This window comes from Equus asinus, chromosome 23 (genome assembly GCF_041296235.1).
Source record: "Equus asinus isolate D_3611 breed Donkey chromosome 23, EquAss-T2T_v2, whole genome shotgun sequence".
NCBI classification, from domain to species: domain Eukaryota; kingdom Metazoa; phylum Chordata; class Mammalia; order Perissodactyla; family Equidae; genus Equus; species Equus asinus.
This window is the reverse complement of record NC_091812.1, coordinates 23,229,923-23,251,027: the sequence shown is the minus strand read 5'-3', so window position 1 is coordinate 23,251,027 and position 21,105 is coordinate 23,229,923. Positions and strand designations below refer to the sequence as shown.

Here is a 21,105-nt window from a genome sequence, read left to right as displayed (position 1 = left end):
TTTGGAAACACTCCCTCCGGAACCCTTACCATGTGCCAGGCATGTGAACTGCACCACCTGTGACAGGAGAGTGCAGGCGGACACCATACTGGGGGCCGAGGTGCCCTGAGTCTGCTTAAACCACCGGTATGTGGTCTGTAAGTCCTGGGGTGACAGCTCAGAGGTCGGAACATGTCTCGACGTGTTCATGGTCCCGAGACATGTGCAATGGCATTCTCAGCCCACAGGTGAGGGCAGATGCGGTGCCTCTCAGGGCTCCTGAGTGGCTACGGCTGCCCTGGGTCCCTGCCCTGTGATCTAGTAACCCTTTCGTGACGTCAAGGTAATAAAGCCCAGCCAGCCCTCCCAGGTCTCCCTGAAAACACAGACCCTGTTCAGAAGGGTTTTAATGCCACCTTATCAAATGTTTACTCTTCAATATTTATCCAAAGGCTGTAGGGAAATTAAAAGTTGAGTGGGTGCCAGGGCTCAGAGTCCACGGCTGGTTGCGCTTCCATCCATTAAATGGGAACCCCCTGTTGAATACACATTCAAACAAGGACAGCTTCTGTAAACTACTGTAAAACAGTTTTTAAAAGAACTCCATCAACTCTGGGATTTAACCACTGAAACAGCAATAAACGCAACCTTCACATTGAAGGGAGAGGGGTCGGGAGAGCTGAATAGCTAACACAGGAAACAGAATGGGCTTCCATTTCCTCCTAATGCGAATAAAACCCAGGCCTGGACAGCTATTTCCTTATTGAGTCTCCAGGGAGAAATTACCCTTGTGCTCTGGTTCCTGTTCACTCACCAGACAGTCGAGCTGAGAGACGGGGCTCTTGTTGCCGGGGTGGCTGATGTCCCAGACCTTGACGCAGCCCTTCCCACCCGTGTACACATGTCTCGTGGGGTTGCTGATGGTCACTGCACACACCACCTCCCCATGGTTCAGGGTGTTGATTTGGCGAGCGTGTCGGGGGATTCCAGGTCCAATGAGGGCGTCGGGGGGGAAAGGGACGGGCTGCATCTGACCGTCTGCAGTCACGTGGAAGGAGTATGCACTTTTGGAGAGGGGAGGATTAGAGAGAACAGAGAGGGACAGGAGAGAAGACAGAAAAACATTTATCATAAAGCAATTAGTCCTTACTTCAGCACTCTGCTATGAGAAAGAGAAAAGGGAAACCTCTTGTTAGAATTTCCTTTTGAAATCAATATAATATCAAGTACTTACTGATGGAACAAATTTAAAGTAAATAATAGCAGAAGTCTAGGGTATACCAAAAGATACTATATTGAACTGTATTCTCTAAGTTTTTAAGGATTTTTAAATTGTGCTTATCCATTTCATACAGCATTCTTTCAAATCCCATTATAAAACACTAAATGAACATAAAATACCTCCTTCCATGTACCTTATATAATTGTATGACTTCTTAGTATAATTTAAAATGATTATTTTCCATGCTTTAAGATGAAGCCCTTAAGAACTCGTAATAATTACATACAGTAAAGAGTATATTTCAACACTAACAAACAAATCAGATTTCTAAATGTACCAACTAAGGCTTGGACTTCAACTCTGTTTTGCATAACCAAGAGAAAAATAATAGAAGTGATTCTCTTACGTCAAACAGCTTTATAAAGGAGATTAAGTTCCTCCTCAACAACCTCCCATCTACCTTGGCCATGAACCCGAGTTCAATCTAAGGCGGCAAAGCTCCAGCTAAAAGACGCTCTGCAGCCCCCGTTAGCCAGGTGTGCCCACATTCTGACTAGTGAGATGTAAGCAGAAGCCGCTGGGCGGCACTTAGAGGAAGTTCTTAACTTAAAAGAAAGGGGACCCTAGGAGATACAGAAATTCCCTGTACTTTCTACTCAATTTTGCTGTGAACCTAAAACTGCCCTAAAAAATAAGTTTATCAATTAAAAAAAAAAAAGAATTAAAAAGGGGGAGGGAGGACATGTCTGCCCTCTTCTCTTGCTCTTTCCTGAACTATGAGCAAGATGACTGGAGCTCCAGCAGCACTTCTGGGCCACAAGGTGACTTTAAAGATGGAAATCAATTGCTGAGGGAAGTAGAAGAGAAAGACAGGATGCAGAGGCCCTGGCAACGCGATGGGCAAGAGAAATAAACTTCTATGTTACTTAAGCTATTGTTTTCCTCCCCCGTTGAATACAAACAAACCTAATCCTCATGTATACCTCTCTTTCTACACCAAAATCATAAAGCATGGTTTTTCTCTAATGATTAATTAGTCCCTTTACAGATCTAAAAACCATGGGTATTAATACAGAACTTACATTTTCATTTTAATCCTAACTAAAATTTTACAAAACAACAGCAAGCACAAAATTGAAAACTGATACAAGATATCAGGTTTTTACTAGCCTGCATATAAAACCCACTTACTTCCTTAAACTTCAAAACAAAATATATGCTACAATCTTCCCTCTATAAAAGCAAAATATCAAATACATGAAGACTTTTAACAGAACTTCCCCTTTCCCTACCAAAGGACACAATCTTAGATATCTGTTATCTCCTGGCAAATTGGTTCCAATAACTAATATTAAATGGCTATTTGGCCCAAATCCTTAATGTTACTCTTAATTTGAATAATTGAGCACACATAATGGGAGCCACACAGAATGTCCTGGGAAATTAATATGCATATAAAACAACTACAGCTCAAAGCCCTTCAGTCACTAAACCACTAAACCTCCTATTTTTTTATCCAACAGTAGTAATGCATCAGCCTACATGATACTTCAGTATACGCACATGACAGTTAACTGAACCTATGCCGTCGATTATAGGAAATCTGGAGTTGGAATCAAATAGCCCTTTTATTGCCCTTGAAGATTAAGACCACAAGAACTGGTCTATTCACATTCTGGGAGAATTCTTCAAGGTCCAGTAGCAAGTTATGTGACCCACGTATCGGGCACTATGACCTGGGTCTGACAATAACAAACGAACAGCCAGGTGAAGCTGGAGAAATGACCAGTGAGCTTTTATAAAATAAAACAATCGAATTGACTATATTTTGTAAGAACGGTGGCTGACGCGGGGAAAGAACCTGCCTCTCAAAGCCTTCTGTGCCGTGAGAATAACGGCACATGGGAACATTGGTTTCTCTCAGGCTGCCATAAATCGAGGTGGGCAAAGTTTCCATCAGGCACCCTCTTAGCAGTTCTGGATTTTTAGGGGAAGAAAATTTCATCTTGCTTCAGTTGGAACCCAGCTTATTCTAGAGTTAAATGTTCCAGATTAAAATAGATGCACAAAGTACAGACAGAGAGCTGTATGCACGTCTCTGGAAGACACCCACCTCTCTCCCAGGTGTCCTCTTCTTTAAACCACACAGGAGGTCTGTGATCATCATACTGAGGCAATTTAAAATTGATTCACTGTGCAGCAAACTGCTGCCAGAAGCTGTGAACATTCGTCTGTCCGGGGGGAAACCCATATGGATGTTAATACATCAGTCACAGGGGGCCTGAAGGAGGCCGGGGCTGCCCGCTGTGCTGGAGAGCCTGATGAAACGAACAAACCAGGGTGGCACAAAGGGCCGATGGGTCTCAAAGAGGCATCAACCGGAGGGAAAACCCGGGGAACGAACGAGAGTCTGGAAGCAGTCATTCACCTACAGGAAGAGCAGGAAATGTCTCTGAGAAGAGGCCACAGAGATGGCGCATCGGACGGACGTTACAGAGATCTCAGAAGGAAACGTGCCTTCTCTAGTGATTGAGGAACCTGGACAGGTGAGTTTATCTCAACCAGGAAGGTGAGTTCATAAACAGACAGTTGAGCACTAACAAATCTCTCTCAAGTCTGTATTCAGAGAGAGGCCAGCCACAAAAGAATGCAAACGGAAGGAATGGATTTAGAGAAGTTCAAGCATATTGCAGAATTCATCTACAGCATCAGAAGTGGGAGTGGGGGGACCCTCAACAACTAGAAGGGACACAAGTGGGCTTCGTGGGTGCTCTTGGTGAAAGTCACTGAGCTATACACACAATTCGTGTACTTTTCCATATGTGCATATCAATTTTAAAAGCTTAAATTTATTTATTCAAGAAAAAATGGAGAGGAGAGCTCCTGACCAAAGAACACAGCAGACTAGGGCCACAGCCAGGCTGAGAGCGCAGACTCTGGTGTTAATGGACCTGAGATGCAGAGGTCCCCCTGGCCGGGCTCACTAACTGGTCTTCCTCACTGGCCTAACTACCTGCAGCCTATGGTGTGTCCGTTTTCTGAGCCACAGGATAGAAATAATAATAAAATATTAGCATCATAGGGGGTGTTGTAAGAATTAGAAGAGATACCATGCTCGACACCTGCAGGGGCCTTCAGGAAATGACAGCATCAACATTAAACACCCTGACTTCAAAAGAGGAAAGTGAGGATCAGTTGAATCAAGGGCACTTATCTCAACCAGGGGACAAGGATGAGGGCTAGGAATGTGGAAAGAGACAAAGGTGTGGGGTGGAAGTCGGGAAACCCCAGGGCAAGGAGCAGGCAAGGAAAATCAGGAAAATTTGCAAATCCTAACAGGTGATGGGGAAGACCACACTCAGCAAAGAGCAGAAGAGGATGTCTGGATAGGACCATGGCACCCATGGGGCAGAAAGTAGCAGTGCCTGGGGCCACACTGCTGGGGCCCCCCACCCACATCCAAGGATGCCTCAGAGAACTGAGCCCTGCCGCAGCCAGCTTTCTGCATCAGGCAGCTGCAGAGCAGGGTCTAATTCTGAAATCTTGTTGTAGAACTGAAAAGAATCAAGTCCACTAGACATCACAGATGTAAAAACTGAAGGGAATCAAACATCTGTGCAGGGGACTCTTCATGTATTGGGAACACAGCAGAGGCAAAGGAACTCGAAGGAGAGTCCCCATTGGGACCACGAGCTGGAAAACAAGACTGCGTTCCGGGGAAGCAGGTCTTCTTCCCTAGCAGACTGGCTCCTGTTAATAAAACTATGCTGTGTTCTGTGGCCGAAGGAAAACAGGCACTTACACAGTTGTTGATTTGCTGGAAATAGACCAGAACGGCCATGGCAGGATCCAGTAAACAGTAATGAACCACGGACCCTGAAGACAAGGGCTGTGGTCAAGACCCAGCTACGGGAGGGCCTGGCACTCTCGATATGGAATTTCTTGCTGTATTAACAGGTATCAAAAAAAATCCGATCTTGTCAAAACCTTCATTTGCTCTTCAAGCTCTTTGGGGCTCCCAAAGGCTTCACAATTTAGTGTGGATGAACCTTGGTTCACGAGACCTTCCTGTTTCTTAAACTCCCAGCCACGGGGAACAACGGGCCAGTCCCCTAAAATATCTCAGGCTGCCACATCTCCAAGCTGCACACAAACTACTTCCTCCCACCTAGCATAGCACCGTCTCCCTCCCTGGGCCTGCCACAACCTCCCCAGGCGGGATGACTCCTCCCTGGGGTCCTGGTTCATCCTATGCATCTCCACCATGGCACACATCACACCGTGACTACTGCTCGCTTGCATGTTTCTGTTTTTCTCACTCCAGAGTTCTTCAGGGCCGGGGGGATGACTTCTCCAGCTAGCACACAGCTGGCACTCAGGAAATGATTCTGAACACAACCCAAGTCGTTTATTGCTACTTAATCACATATAAATTGAGGCATGAAAGGCTGCCCTGGCGAGGAAAGTCAGCTACAAGAAGGTGGACAGTCCTCTGACTCCAGGGTTAGGCCAGCCGACATTTCCCAAGGAATTCCCAGTAGTACCGAATGTCCCTAAAAGATGGAAGCCACTTTCCCAAAGGGGAGCAGCAGGAGCTACAGAGCTGATGTGGACCAAAACAGAAGGCAAGGAAAGCAACTACAGTAAAGGAGTGAAACCCACGGCCCTTCCCCAAGGCTGCAGGGCCCAGGGGACACGGGAACCTTCCAGAGCAAGCTGCGGCAGAAGTGGCCCCAGGTCAAAGGCAACAAGCCCGAACCTGCATGTGGCCACCGAAAAGCACACAATAAAGTAAAAGACAAGGAGACACAGGTTAGAGTTTCATTGGTCACTAGTAAGATGTGGGGACCATTTCTAACTTATTTGTTCTCATTTCCCTACTTTTACAAGATGCCCTATAGACGTGACTATTGAAGTAAATGAAGAGACGTGGGAAAATACTTCCAGAAAAGTCGGAAGCACAGTACAGATTCAACCTTTGGTTCCCAGGTCACAGGGGAAGCTCACATGCCCTGACTTTGCAGTTAGGGAGAGGGGAGCCATACAGGAGAGGGAACTGGCCCCTTCAGGATTCAAGTCCAGGTCAGGCCAACTACCAGAGCGGGGCTCTAACCTTTACCTTAGCTTCCTCATGGGCACTGCCTTTGACATTCTCACCCCAAGAGGGATGACGGGCCCATCAGGATGGAGAAAGCTGCCCTACACAAAAGAGAACATTGGAAATGTCCATATCCTCTGTGTGCATCATTATGGAGCCCTGGACACCGGAGGCTTTGAGGGCTGGGGCATGTGGCTCATTCTAAGATAGAGGAGAAGAATATACACTGTCATTCTGGAGGATACTCTGAGCCTCAGGAACTAGTATAGTGAAGGTGGTGGCTGGAGGGGCGGGGCAGTAAGTGATGTGGGGTCATCAGAAAATCAGAGCCATATCATTCTAAGATTTCAAGGAAAAAATAGGTCCTCAAGTATATAACATCTACTTAGGGTAAATCTCCTTTTTTGCCATATAACAAGCTTTACCTTCACTATTTTTTAGGGTCTGGACATCTAACCCCTGACATCTATAAAATCCTTTACTTCTTTCTCAGGATTTGTAGAGTCTGCCCTCTTGGCATCCTCCCAAACAGCAAATAAGCAGATCAAGGTGCAATCCCTACCCTGTTCGAAGACAGCACTTCCACATCAACGGAGGGCTTCAGTAACAAGTAAATTGCACAGCTGCGGACTTCCAAGCATTAAGGTGGGAGATGTGTTTCCTTATTTAGTTGAATACATTACTACCCTTATGTTTTTTAAAAGGCAAACGCAGACTTCTTAAAATCGATATGAAAAAGAAAATGACTAGACAAAGAAAACAAGAAGAGACGGCCTAGTTGACAAACTAGGTGGTCCTCTGGCCATTTATGATTCTGAGTTCTCGACCCTACCTGCTCCATCAATTAAACGTTTCCAAATTTGCAAATGTGCTGGGGCAGCACCAAGGCTCCTATGCAGGACAGATGCAAGAAATATATGAACTGCACTTGGATCTGACATGCTCAAAGTCATTTCTGAAGAGGTGACTAGGGAGGGACAACTGTCCAGCAGCTGCATATAATTCACATCACAAGAAAGGGCCTTGCACCTCAATAGAATCTCAAGAAATCCGCTACAGATCATTAAAGGGTGGAAAAACAGAAGTTAAACTAAAACCCACATGGTGATAATAAGGCACAAAACCGGCATGTTACTTTTAGCATTTAATAGATTAAAAAACACCCAAATGACATAGCAAGTAAAAAGAGCAAGTAAAATTTTCAAAATTAATTCCACTACGTAAACCAGTCGTGGAATCTAGACATGGTCGGGAGGAATCAGAGGCAAGATCAGCACCGGGGAAAGTGGGCGGGAGCTCTGGCCACTGAAAGGTCTTTTGGCTGGAAGCCGGGATGGCCCCTATTTACTGCTGCAAAATGTGTTTTCCTAAGAGGCAATTTTACCCCAAATGTAGTTAAGACTTTCTTTTCCCTTTAGGCTTCAACTCCTAAAAGGTACTTTAAAGATTTATTTAAACACTAAACAAGTGGGTGGGAGATTTCTCAATTACATGTCTAGCATTAAAACACAGGGTGAAGGCACCTGGAACTAAGCTGGAATCTTATGCCAAACTATTATTAGTCTGAGTTATTACTGACCTCTAGGTGCGACTATAGGAGGCAGGGAGAGCGCAGCCCCCAGGTATTTACGGGGAGAAAAGCGTGCTACAGGGCCAGAAAAACAGCTCGAGGGGAAGAGTGCGTAAAGTACGACAAGGAGATGTCAGCCTGGCTAAACTTTGGCATTTTTTTCACCAGTGATCACCATAAAGCTCAGGGCAGTAAAGTTCCTAAAACTAAAAATGAGTTCAAGTTAAGCTGACAAAACAATACCAATTAAATCTGGCCTCGAGGGTTTGGAAACACGGTCAGGGTTACCGCTTATAAATCAGCACTCCTTAACTCGGAAAGGCAAATCTGACTCTCCTTTGGCAAGGATGAATCACGGGGTCTTACGCAATCCTGGGGTCGCGCCCACCCAGTCAACACAGCTAACGTTTGTTTACTGGGTATCTGTGCTCCAGGGGACAAGGGGACTTCAGAGGCTCCAATTCTAGTGGGAAGAAGCAGATAGCAGTATGACATGTACACACAATTGTAACTCAAGGCCAAAGTGTGAAAAGTGTCACAAGATGTTACTAGGTGCTACTGGAGAGAGATGACAAATGGGAAGGCACCAGCGAAGGCTTCACGAAGAAGGCAGCTACCGCAGTGGTCTTTGATGGACCAAAAATACTTCCACCGGAAGAGGTGAAGACTGGTGAGAAGGGAAGTTGCTCCAGGTAGGAAGAAGAAGAAAGAGGAAGGAGGAGGGAGGAGGAGGGAGGAGGAGGAGGAGGAGGAGGAGGAGGGAGGAGGAGGACGAGGAGGAGGGGGGAGGAGGAGGAGGAGGAGGACGAGGAGGGAGGAGGGAGGAGGAGGAGGAGGGAGGAGGACGAGGAGGAGGAGGACGAGGAGGGAGGAGGAGGAGGAGGGAGGAGGAGAAGGAGGGAGGAGGAGGAGGAGGGAGGAGGAGGAATCTTCAGGGAGTGGGGCATTATCCCATTTGGCCAGAGCAAACATGCAAAGAACATAGGACATGAGGCTGGAAAAGCAGGCTGGGGTGATATTCCCAGAGGGGCCCTGAAGGCCACATCAGGAGCTGATAGGTAACTTTTGAAGATCTCTGAGCAAGAAATGGACCAGATCAGAGAAATACTTTAAAAGGGGGAAAACTCATCTAGTATGTTATTGACAAAAGTGGATATAAAATAAGAGAGGATTCTAACAAATAAGAAGACTGGGTAAAAATGGGAGTTAAACGAGGAAGAATCAAAGGCTAAAGTTTGCGTCCAGATGTCAGAGAGAATGGGGATAATGCCCTTAACAAAGATGGAGAAGTTAGGAGAGACTGGTGTGGGAGAGAGGGAAAATGACCAGGCTGGTTGGGAAATCCTATTGGGATCTTAGATCATTTTAACACCAAAAACAAGCAGAGAATAGTGACAATGAGTCATCTTGCTCTAGTCCACTTGGATAAAAACATGTAAGGCCACAGGGCTTTTGCATATGCTGGTTCCCCCACCTAGAGGTTTATGCTCTGCCCCTACAGGGTTAATGCAGCTCAGAAAACACTTCACAGAATCCTTCCTTGACCCTCCGAAATGGGATCAGCCCATCATACGCTTTCACTGAACAGTGTTTCTCTCTGCCATAGCTTTTATCTCAGCTATAACTATACATTTATTTTTGTGATTACTTGATTAATGTTGTCTCTCCATCACTAGGCTGTGAGCTCCTAAAAGGTCCCCCTTCTGCCTATGCAGCAGGTCTGGATGAAATCTGTGGAAGAGAGGACAGGAGGGAGGCGACTATCTAGACTGTACTGAGCAGATGGGGGGCTGGGGGGACCTGAAAGCACATCCCACAAGACAGGGCTGAAGCAATGGACCTACGCAGTCAGAAGAGATGCCTCGTGGCGAGATGGTGGTCCCCAGTATCTGCAGAGCTGTCATGAGGATGATGGATTCGCAGCTCCCTGTGTGGTCTCCAGGGGTAGGAAAGAACCAGGATTGATGGGTGAAAGTTCCAGGGAGACAGATCTCTGCTCAAGGGCTGGAAGAGCTTTCATGCAGCCAGGGAAAACAGACTGCTCAGGGAGGCAGCAAGTCCCTGTCACTAAGACAGGATGGGTCAGAGGCAGAGAGCCACGTGGTGAGGCTGTCGTAGGAGACTTGAGCCACAGGTGAGCATTTATATACTAGAGGTGCTTTGAGGTCCCTTGAGCCCCTACTGAACTCTGCTGGCTGTCCCACTCTTAGGAGGCACTCCTCCAGTTTGCATGCGAATCCCTCCAGCTCCCTCTGTGCGCTGGGAACATGCTGTCCCCCTCATCCCCTCTACCTGCAACAGCCCACTCTCACTGCCCGCTCCACCCTGTGGGCTTATTCCTTCCTGCACATGCTCCAGCTGTCAGTGCATCTGCCTCGCCCAAAGGAAGCCTCTCCTTCCTGATTCTGGTCACTCCACATAGCTGCCTAGGATGCACTGCTCTGCCTTCACAGTACTGAGCACTTAGCACAAACTTAACTCCAGTGTTTACTGTTCCTTTCACATTTCCAACAAAGCAGTAGCCTCCCAAAGCGGGGAAGATGAGCATTCTCATTCCCGGAGCATGCCCAGCATCCAGCACACACACTTCTCGCTCAAAAACAGCCAGGAATAGCCATCCGACCGCCCTACCCAAATATTATTTCGATTGGTATTTCTCAGAGAGTGACACTTGCAAAACCTTTACCACCTTGTCTGCCCTCCCCTGGACATACTGGCTTGTCACCATTTCTTTAAGTGCCTCAGCCTGATGCTGTTCAAGTGTGGTCTGCAGACCCCTGCTGCTGTCCGCGGTGAGAGGAGCTCACTCCTCAAGAGTCAGTGTCAAGAAACTTGACACAGCAATCAACAACTACAGCAAAGTAGCAGGGTATAAAATTAATGTGCATAAATCAGTAGCATTTCTATACACTAACAATAAACTAACAGAAAAAGAACTCAAGAACTCTATCCCATTCACAATCGCAACGAAAAGAATAAAATACCTTGGGATAAACTTAACCAAGGAAGTGAAGGATCTATACAATGAAAACTACAAGACTTTCTTGAAAGAAATAGGCGATGACATAAAGAGATGGAAAAACATTCCTTGCATATGGATTGGAAGAATAAACATAGTTAAAATGTCCATACTACCTAAAGCAATATACAGATTCAATGCTATCCCAATCAGAATCCCAAGAACATTCTTCACAGAAATTGAACAAACAATCCTAAAATTCATATGGGGGAACAAAAGACCGCGAATTGCTAAAGCAATCCTGAGCAAGAAAAACAAAGCTGGCGGAATCACAATCCCCGATTTCACTACAAAGCTACAGTGATCAAAACAGCATGGTACTGGTACAAAAACAGGTCCACAGATCAATGGAACAGAATTGAAAGCCCAGAGATAAAACCACACATCTATGGACAGCTAATCTTCGACAAAGGAGCAGAGGGCCTACAATGGAGAAAAGAAAGTCTCTTCAACAAATGGTGCTGGGAAAACTGGACAGCCACATGCAAAAGATTGAAAATTGACCATTCTTTTTCACCACACACCAAAATAAACTCAAAATGGATCAAAGACCTAAAGATTAGGCCTGAGACAATAAGTCTTTTGGAAGAGAATATAGGCAGTACACTCTTTGACATCAGTTTCAAAAGAATCTTTTCGGACACTGTAACTCCTCAGTTGAGGGAAACAATAGAAAGAATAAACAAATGGGACTTCATCAGACTAAAGAGCTTCTTCAAGGCAAGGGAAAACAGGATTGAAACAAAAAAACAGCTCACTAATTGGGAAAAAATATTTACAAGCCACTTATCCGACAAAGGGTTAATCTCCATAATATACAAAGAACTCACACTGCTTAACAACAAAAAAACAAACAACCCGATCAAAAAATGGGCAGAGGACATGAACAGACATTTCTCAAAAGAAGAGATGAATATGGCCAATAGACACATGAAAAGATGTTCATCATCGCTAATCATCAGGGAAATGCAAATCAAAACTACACTAAGATATCACCTTACCCCCGTTAGATTGGCAAAAACATCCAAAACCAAGAACGACAAATGTTGGAGAGGTTGTGGAGAAAGAGGAACCCTCATACACTGTTGGTGGGAATGCAAACTGGTACAGCCACTATGGAAAACAGTATGGAGATTTCTCAAAAAGTTAAAAATAGAAATACCCTATGACCCAGCCATCCCATTACTGGGTATCTATCCTAAGAACCTGATATCAGATATCTCAAGAGTCCGTTGCACCCCTATATTCATCGCAGCATTATTTACAATAGCCAAGACGTGGAACCAGCCTACATGCCCAGAAACTGATGATTGGATAAAGAAGATGTGGTATATATACACAATGGAATACTACTCAGCCATAAAAAAAGACGAAATTGGCCCATTCACAACAACGTGGATGGACCTCGAGGGCATTATGTTAAGCGAAATATGTCAGTCAGAGAAAGACGAACTCTATATGACTCCACTCATAGGTGGAAATTAGTATATTGAGAAGGAGATCTGATCGGTGGTTACCAGGGAAAAGGGGGGGTGGGGGGAGGGTAGGGAGGGGGAAGTGGTGTACCCACAACATGACTAACAAAAATGTACAACTGAAATCTCACAAGGTTGTAATCTATCATAACATTAATAAAAAAAAAAAAAAAAAAAAGAAACTTGACACAGCAGCTTAACGGAGTCAGTCCACGAAGGCTGACTCTTGTAAAAAACAAAAAAATTGGGACTTGCATTTTGTATCTGTCTTCCCCTATTCATCTGTGTTGTATGTAACAAGAGTATCAATCTTTGTCATACTGGGAAAAAACTAGTCTGTCATCATAGATGCTTGAGAAGCCCTGCCTCAGGCAGCATCACTTCACTAACTGGTGAGAACCACGAGTCCTCTCAAACTGATTAACAGATTAACACGCGGCCTAAGACTGTGTAGCCCAGACCCTGGCGACAGTGGGGAAGTTCATTTTACCCTCTGATGTTAATTAATTCCTCACATAATGGGGCTCACCTCAACTTTGAAAGAGAATCCTAAAAAGAGAAATCCAGAAAGAGAACTTCTCCCCCAAGGGGAGAAAAGCACCTCATAGGGGAGTCTCACAACTCTGCCTCTGTGCCCACTGTCCTTGTCCCTTGGCACATTGTATCCTGGTTTATGCAGCTGTGAACGCAAATCCAAGGGGCTCACAAGCCAAGGACATGAATATTTTAGCTCTAATAAGCATGACACCAGCACTGTCATTTACTGGTTTCAAGTTTGTGGCTAATCGCGTTGTTAACATACACAACATATACAAACACACGGACAAATGAAAACATAAGGAACAGGGTCTGCGGTCACTGTCCCTCGAGACCAGCACTGCAGCTCATCCCTCCGCCCGTCTCCCCCCATCTGCCCACATCCCACATTCAAGGTGGAGTCTTGCAGGCTGGACACGCCCCACACCTGACGCTAGAGACTGGCTTTCCCTAATGGTCAGTTGAACTTGGCCTGACTTGCCTATTATTTCCCCCGAAGATTCATCAGTTACTATTAATTATTGCCTCCTGTCACAACATTTCTTGTTTGCCCTGTATCCACTCACCAGTCAGTGGAACACACAACAGCTACACTGCCAGCAACCACATATAAGACAAACCCCAAAGTGCCCTGGGACATCCCGGACTGGACGTGGGGGGCACGCCCAGGAAAACACACGAGACAACAGTTCATGGGAATTTAATCAGAAGAGATCCACTGGGTAAGTAAGCTTTGCGACACTCCCCAATCCTGCTCTTCCCTGGGCCTATGTGTCACCTTAAATCCTTTCTAGCGTAGACAGATGCCTCATTTCATCATGAATCAAATTATGGTAAAATAGACATTATAATGCATGAAAAGTGGAGCGATGGGCATCTGCTTTCCTAAAAGCAGATGATGGGGTAAAGAATTCCATTTTTCCTCATGCTACTGGCTTATTTGAAGCAAGCCTCCAATGAGAAACCACATGAGGATGACCGAGCAGTTGGGTGGACACTCAAAAAAATGCAATAATGCAATATGCCACAGATATACAAATAAAAGCTGAAAGCAACCACACAAAGGAAGAGGATATAACAAAATAAACGGAAGGCCTATGACATACACCTCTATTTAGAAAAATCACAATTGGAAAAGGCTTTCTGCCATCTTTGCTGGGAAGACAGACAGACCCTCGTATTTCAATTTTGCTTTGTACAAAAATTAAGAAATTTACGAATTCTTTGAAAGTACGTTTCTAATTACTACCATTATGGAAAGCAAGTGATTTTAAGCAACCCTGGAAGATTAACTGACAAGGTTTTTCAAATTCTGGATGCTCTTTTGCCCTTGAACATATCTTCTTGCTTCCCCACACAGCCGTTTTGCATTTTGTAATTCTGGACCTCTTAGAGTAAGGCACTCATCAAAACCTGACTTGAGGATGAACCTCAGCTGCTGGCATCCAACAGGGCCTGCCCTTCACACAGGTCTCATTCCCACCGAAAGAAGGCAAAGGTGGCACTGAGCTGGGTAAAGAGACAACACATTTCCAATTTCTGAGATTTCCAGAGTGTGTGACAGCTTACTGCCCACCACACAGTCCTGGTGAAAATCTCCAGCGGCCACCCTCTAGCCAAATGGCGGAGCAGAGCAGCCTTCTGAAGAAGGGTCAGGCAAGGAGGGCCAACCACCCCCGGTTCTTGCCGCCCTCCTCATCCCCGTCTCCAACAGCTTCTCTCCGGAAATAACTAAATGCATGAAATCACCCACAGGGAGAAGACAGAGGCGTGACACCTACAGGGTGCCTATTTATAGAGAGTGTTAACACTCCTCAGGAAAAGACACCAGAAATCTCCTTGGAAACCCCGAGCCTGTGCTCCCTGTGGAATTCGAGTCTGCTAACACCCATGACTAAGAAACCGCCTTTAAAACAAAACCGAAGGGTTAGAGGTACTTACGGTTTCCCCCCTGGGATTCCTGCCAGGTTTGGAGGGATCGTAGGTACTCTCATGTGAGGAGGAGGATCAAACCCGACCTGGGAACAAAAGAAGGCATCGCAGACTCCAGGGACGCAGAGCAGGCCCCTTGTGAACATCTCTAAAGACTTCCCTGGAAACTCACAGATCCCCAAAGCAACAGAAACAGAAACAGAAACAGTAACATGTGCTGGCATTTTTCAGACTGAAAACTTATAAGAAGCAACAGAACCACCTCTAAACACCACAAAACATACTTCTTGCCATGGGCGGAGGGATGGAGTGTGAGCTCTGGCACTGAGGACCCGCTGCCCACGCCAATACTCCCCTGTGCTCAGCATGTTCTGCCTCGCCCGAACAGGTACAGGGCGTACGCTGTCGGACTCAGGATTTCTCAACCCTGGCACTGTCCATGCTTCAGGCGGACAGGTCTTTGGGGGAGGGGCTGTCCTGGGCCTGGTGGGGTGTTTAGCAGCATTCCTGGCCTCCACCCTTAATAGCATCCCCTAGTTGTGAAAAAGTGTCTCCAGCTATCCCCAAATGTCCCTAGGGAGCAAATTTGCCCCCAGTTTCATCCCACTGGTCTAAGTGAATGCTCAAGGCTTCACACTGAGTTTGAGCCCCCTGCTGACGGCATCCAGGCCCTCAGCTGCCCACTTTGCTGTCAACGGTCTTGCCCTCCACTGCACAGCCTTTCTAACCAGTGCAACATAAGGGAAAACAACGAACTGTAGTATCCCACCAAGTGATTGGAGGTAATGCTATCTGAAACTGGGAGAGGACAGAAATGCACGTGACATACTGCAAACAGCGGAGAGAAATGACTGGGGGACTCTCCTTTGCTATGGGTTATGAGTCCTGTCAATTTTACCCTTCCCGTGCAGTTTCATAGCTTCCCCGTCAAAAATGAGGCCATTTCCACAGTGACGGAAGGCAAGGTGAGAAAAGGAGCCCCTGCCCCAAGGTTTCAGCTCCTCTGTGTTCCTGCCTCCTGCACAGAGACCACTTCTCACACCTAAGCCATGCTGCTGGGTTTAAGGAATGCTACAGGCACGAAAAGAAAACTACAGCTCCTCGAATGTTTTCCTAAGAATTAAACAGAATAAAAGAAAACGAATGAAAAAGCTCCTGTGAGCTCCTTGAGTCATTCCATCGCCTCCCCGCACCAAAAAAAATCTGCTTTGGTGGGAGAAAACCAGATGTCCCCCGACCCGCTGAGGTCGCTCCCAAACACTGCCTTTTTTCATCCACACAAAAACAAAAAGCGACTGGCCCCAACTTAATGCGGCGGCATGTGGATGATGGCAGCGGCCAGGGACACCGGGTCGTTGCTCCAAGGCGTGGGGGCTGCCCCCCACCCGCGCCCCGCATCCCCAGCCCGCATCCCTACCATCGGGGAGCGCCCATAGGCCACCACGGCGGCGGCGGCAGCGGCCGCGCTCATCTGCGGGGACATGTTGTGGAGGCTGGCGTAGGCGGCGCCGGGGCTGGTCAGCTCGCCGTTCATGCCGGCGTGGGGCACCATCCCGAAGGGCGCGGGGTACGGGCCGGGCACCGCCAGGGGCGTCCTCAGGCCGGCCGCTGCAAGGAAGCACAAGCCGCACGTGACTCGACTGGCCGCTCAGGTCCACTCTGACCGGCGGTTCCAGGATCATCTTTAGTGCCCTTCTTTAGGGGGGAAGGAGAAAGAGGGGAGGGCTTGGGGGATGGGGGTGTGATCACCTCCAATTCACACAGAGGGTCACTTCTTCCTCATAGCAGAATTCACCTCCATTGGGGAAAGAACAGATCCCAGGGGAGCACTGCCCACACGCTTCCTCCTTGTACACTTGGCGGCCAGGGAAAGCAGGCAGACGCAGGAGCATCACTGTGAGCGACTCACAGAAGGCAAACCAAGGCATAGACACCACCTGCTTACTTTGACAACTTCATAAGCAAGTTTTCTTGATAAAATCCAAGATTCCTCCCTCAGTCTGGACGTTCCATTCCCTGGTACCAATTCCAAATGAAAACCCGAGTGTGGGTTTACTAAAACTAAAGCTCGGGTTTAGGAGGAATATGCTGGGGCCGATTTTCCTCCGGGCCCAGGGAGTTACTTTTTTCCTTTCCCAGGGAGGAAGGTTAAGTGAAACGGTGCGAGTTTATTCACGGGCTGGAGTCTCAGGGAAACCCTCCCAGTTTCTCCTGAAGGAGAGACCCGCAGTTCCTGAGGGATGCGCTGGCAGAAACCCGGCCAACTCAAGGAGGCAAAAGGCTCACTCGGCCGGCCAGACCAGCCGGGTCAGCCAACATTAGTGAACCCAGGCACACAACAATAGTTTGGTAAGGAGCTTACATGCGGAATAATTATCAGAAACTTTATTGAAGTCCCTAGGATTTGGATTATTTGGAAATAAAAGAAAAGCCAAATGTAAATAGTTGGAGACCAAACAGGGTGCAGCTGCCGAAACCCAAGGACAAACATCTGTTTCTTATCATGGCTGCTCGGAGACAGGAAGGAGGGAGACAGGCAGTAAGTGCATTTCGTATTCACGGGGAAACTGCACCACGAGATGAACAGGCGACGAATCAGGCTGGGAAAGGGAAAAACAAAAAGCACAGCAAGAGGCGATGCTCTACCCGCTTGGTTAACGAGGGGGTCCATGGCTGGAGGCTTGCCGAGGCCTGGACGGAGTCCTGGAGTGGCGCTGGTGCCCGGCGTTGGCATGTCGCTCCGAGGCGTCGGTGTGCTGGATTTCAGAACAGGCGTGCTGGCTTTTTCATGCTGGTATCATTAAACAAATTAAATGAGTATTATTTTTAATCCAAGCCATATTACACAATTTATCACAACAGCAGCTGGGACACTGGGCACCTTCTAGCTACTCCCTCAGCCAATTTCCATAAATCCACACAATGTTGACAGCATTAACTTGCGAGCGAGAAATGTTGACCTTTCCTCTTCCTGCCAGAATTAAAACTCGAGCTAGAGACACAGAACATGATCACACTTCTTCCTCCGCAGATTTTATTTTAAAAAGTATTTTTCCATCAGGCTTGTGGACTTTGGATCCAGGCCAAGTTAGGATGATGACCACCCGGAGAAAAGTTCCTGGTCATCAGAAACAAATGTCCCGGGTACCAAGAATGCCAGAGGGAGGCTGCCTTTTCTCATCTTGCCTTTTAGTGGCAGTGGGACTGAGATGCACGGTGAGACAGCTGGGCCATCAATCTGATGAGAAGCAAACCAGCAGCTCAGAGGCCAAAGCCTAAACTAGTCCTATCATTTTGTGAGATGTGTCTGAAAAAAGAACCCTTTGGAGTTAAGTGTCACCACCCACCTGCCTCCATAACCAGTGAGGACCCACTAGTGCAGGGGCCTTCAGGGGTCGAGACAAGGACAGGCCTTCTTCTGCCTCTCGACCTTGCCTGGCCTAGAATCACAGTCAGAAGCGCTGTGGTGTAGCAGAGAGCATGGGCTGGAGAGACCCCAGCTCCTCTGGCCTTGGATCTGACAGGCCGTGGAAACATGGCAAGAACCTTAAGCTTTCCTCGCCATCAGTGAAATGGGATAATGCCTGGGGACTGTGTAAGGACTAACTTATTGGAGTTAAGAGCTGACACATTCTACAGTGTTTGCTGAATGACTGAAAGGATGAACAGGTTCTGAGTCACCCCCCCTCCCTCTACCAGTTCCAGGTTTCCTGGGTGCTGCCTCCAGTAGGTCACCATTCTGACCAGCAACCCAATCACAATCAGCCCCGACAGGAGGGGTCTGCCTAAAGCCAGGTGAAATGGACGCTTAAGACAATGAGGACTTCTCAGGACTTAAGAGGTTTGAACTGTGTGCCAAGTGGGAAGTTCAGAGAGCCTGAGCCAGGAACACATCCCCCAAGTGAGAGGCAACAGACACAGAGGCTTGTTCTCTAATCACAGCCTCAAACAGATGACGGAGGGGGAAAAGTAAACACAGCGTGGGGACAAAGAGCAGAAGGATGAGTTTCACTTTGAAATATTTAAAAATACAACTCTCAATCAGTAAAACCCCCACATCGCAGATATGTTAGGGTCCTGTGGTCCACAAAGGAAAAGAAATACTGCTCAATAGGCAAGTGACAGTTCTTACCACCTACCAAGCTCATTTCTTTGGATTTCAAGGAAGTGGAGCTCCCCGAGGAGGCCGTGGACGCCGGGCTGCTGGAAGCATCCTTCTTTAGCAGGCGGTTTTTGTCGATTCCGTTTTCCCGGGGTGAGTGGGCGGGGCTTGCTCGTGGAGAAGAAGGGTCCTTAACAAGCATAAGCAAAGTTTTCAGGGTTCCGCTTACAGTGCATAGACACTCTACTTCCACACTCCTTCTCTAAATTAAAGGAGCATGCTGAAAGCCTTTTAGATTTGGGGGGCTTGGGGTATACACCCTCACAACACTGTTAGAATGAACAGGATGGTGTTTGCAAACACACCCACGAAGACACCATAAAGAAAAAACCTACAAGTAATCAGATCCCTTCTCATGCTCAAATACTTTGCTTAGAGGGCACACTGGAGAGGACAGGACTAGGGCAACAGATTGGTTTTAAACGAAATAGAAGTTCGAGTCAGGCCATTATTGCTCCGTCCATGAACAACCATTAGGCTCTTAACATACGAAGTCGTAAGAACCCACAACACCATGGCTCCACTTCCTTTCTCGCACAAACTACTCTGAAAATAAAGTTTGATGGTTACCTCATTAGACACATCCACAACTAAGTTGTCATCGCTTTTGTCACCATCGCTGTCCTAGAGAAAAAAAATTTTAACGCCATTTATTAAAGGGTTTGAGGCCCAGTTCAATCTTTTTCTCTAGTTCTTGGTAGCAGACAGGGCAAAAATATGACCTGGGATGGCCTGTGGGCTCCCTTCCAGACTGCCTGGCCCCTTCTCATCTGCCTTGGGGCCATGCAAAGCCTGGGGCAGGAATGCTGCTGCAGTAACATATCAGCTATACAACCCCAACTTGCGTACAGGTGACGTCAAGTTGCAAAACCCTTGGCACGTAGTAAGGACAAGTCGGCAACAGCGCTATCTCTCTTACAATCTGAAGTCCGTAAGTACTTCGAGCAGAGCTCTTTTCCCGCTGGATTTCAAACCAAGTACATAATTTCATGTCACTGCTCTTATGTGTATCACCCTGAAGACAGACAACAAATCTAGTGTTCATAGATAATTCGTAATTATAGAGACAAACTTAAACCATGTTCCCAGGGGGCTGCTAATTACTGCAAAAAATAAAACAGAACAAACAAAAAACTAAACAACAAAGCTAGCTATTGGCTGGAATAAGGTACCAAGGTCTACCCTCACGTTAAGCATAAAGCTCTTCGGCGATCAGCTCGGAATCTTTGGGACAGAGAAACGGAAGACAGGATGGAACCTCTGGAGGGCTCCAGCATCCTGCATCACGGCTTTTACTGTCGCTTCATAAAGCCATAAAATTTGCTAATCAGAGACTCTCTAAAGTTGCATTGAGTTTGAAAAAGGTTCAGAAAAGCTGTTCAATTTAATAATGTCATCAGCCTGCATCCAGTTCAGGGCAGACTGAAAATGTCTAATTTCTCAGCCAAAAGGCCTAGTGTCTTTCAGTGCAGAGTAATACAATGGGCAGGTGGAAAAAGCAGGACAACCCGATGGGCCCGAATTCTCCAAAACAAGCAGGCCCCTAGTTTATGATCTAAACAATCCTTTTCCTGATGTCGTTGTCAAATTACGAATACACATGTGATGTTTGAGAAATATTAGCACAAATGCAAATATTCCTGGTTGGCTTTCCGTGGTCCCCAAGTCCAGCTAGAAAGCTACTCTCAACTTTAAATTCATGTCATGAACGTGTTTTCTAACCATACGAGAGCATTACACGTCGGAGACACAAATTTCTTTCTTCAGTAATGTGTTACTACATGTACTTTTGTCACTGTTATAAAGGCACCATGTAATTCACTAGTAACAGCATAAAATTACAACCAATGAGGAAGCCTGGGTAATTTAAAATACTCTATTCAAAGAAATATTTTCATGCAATAAAAAAATTAATACTAAAGAAAATTTGTTTTCTCTTAGTAAAGCCCATAGAAAAGCATAAATGTTTCCTCCAGGTGTTAGGAACTCAAGGGTGGTGTTGGTGAAATAAATATAAGCTAAAAGGGTTTCTCTGTCAGAAAAAAAAAAAAAAAATTTAATGGTTAATGTAGTGTATTAACCAAACTGGCAAAATGTAGCAAATTTGTTTA

General features: G+C 46.5%; 1 protein-coding gene across 3 annotated transcripts in view; it reads right to left on the bottom strand.

Moving 5' to 3' along the window:
* Positions 1–21,105, bottom strand: part of TLE1 (TLE family member 1, transcriptional corepressor) — an 84,078-nt gene that overhangs the window by 7,548 nt on the left and 55,425 nt on the right. For all 3 annotated transcript variants that reach the window (XM_014835886.3, XM_014835887.3, XM_044767627.2), the window contains 6 exons: positions 19,565–19,618; positions 18,972–19,124; positions 17,479–17,623; positions 16,250–16,440; positions 14,842–14,918; positions 794–1,043 (listed from right to left, as the gene is read on the bottom strand). In XM_014835886.3, coding sequence (XP_014691372.1) covers positions 794–1,043; positions 14,842–14,918; positions 16,250–16,440; positions 17,479–17,623; positions 18,972–19,124; positions 19,565–19,618 — 870 coding nt within the window. The remainder of the gene's footprint in view (positions 1–793; positions 1,044–14,841; positions 14,919–16,249; positions 16,441–17,478; positions 17,624–18,971; positions 19,125–19,564; positions 19,619–21,105) is intronic.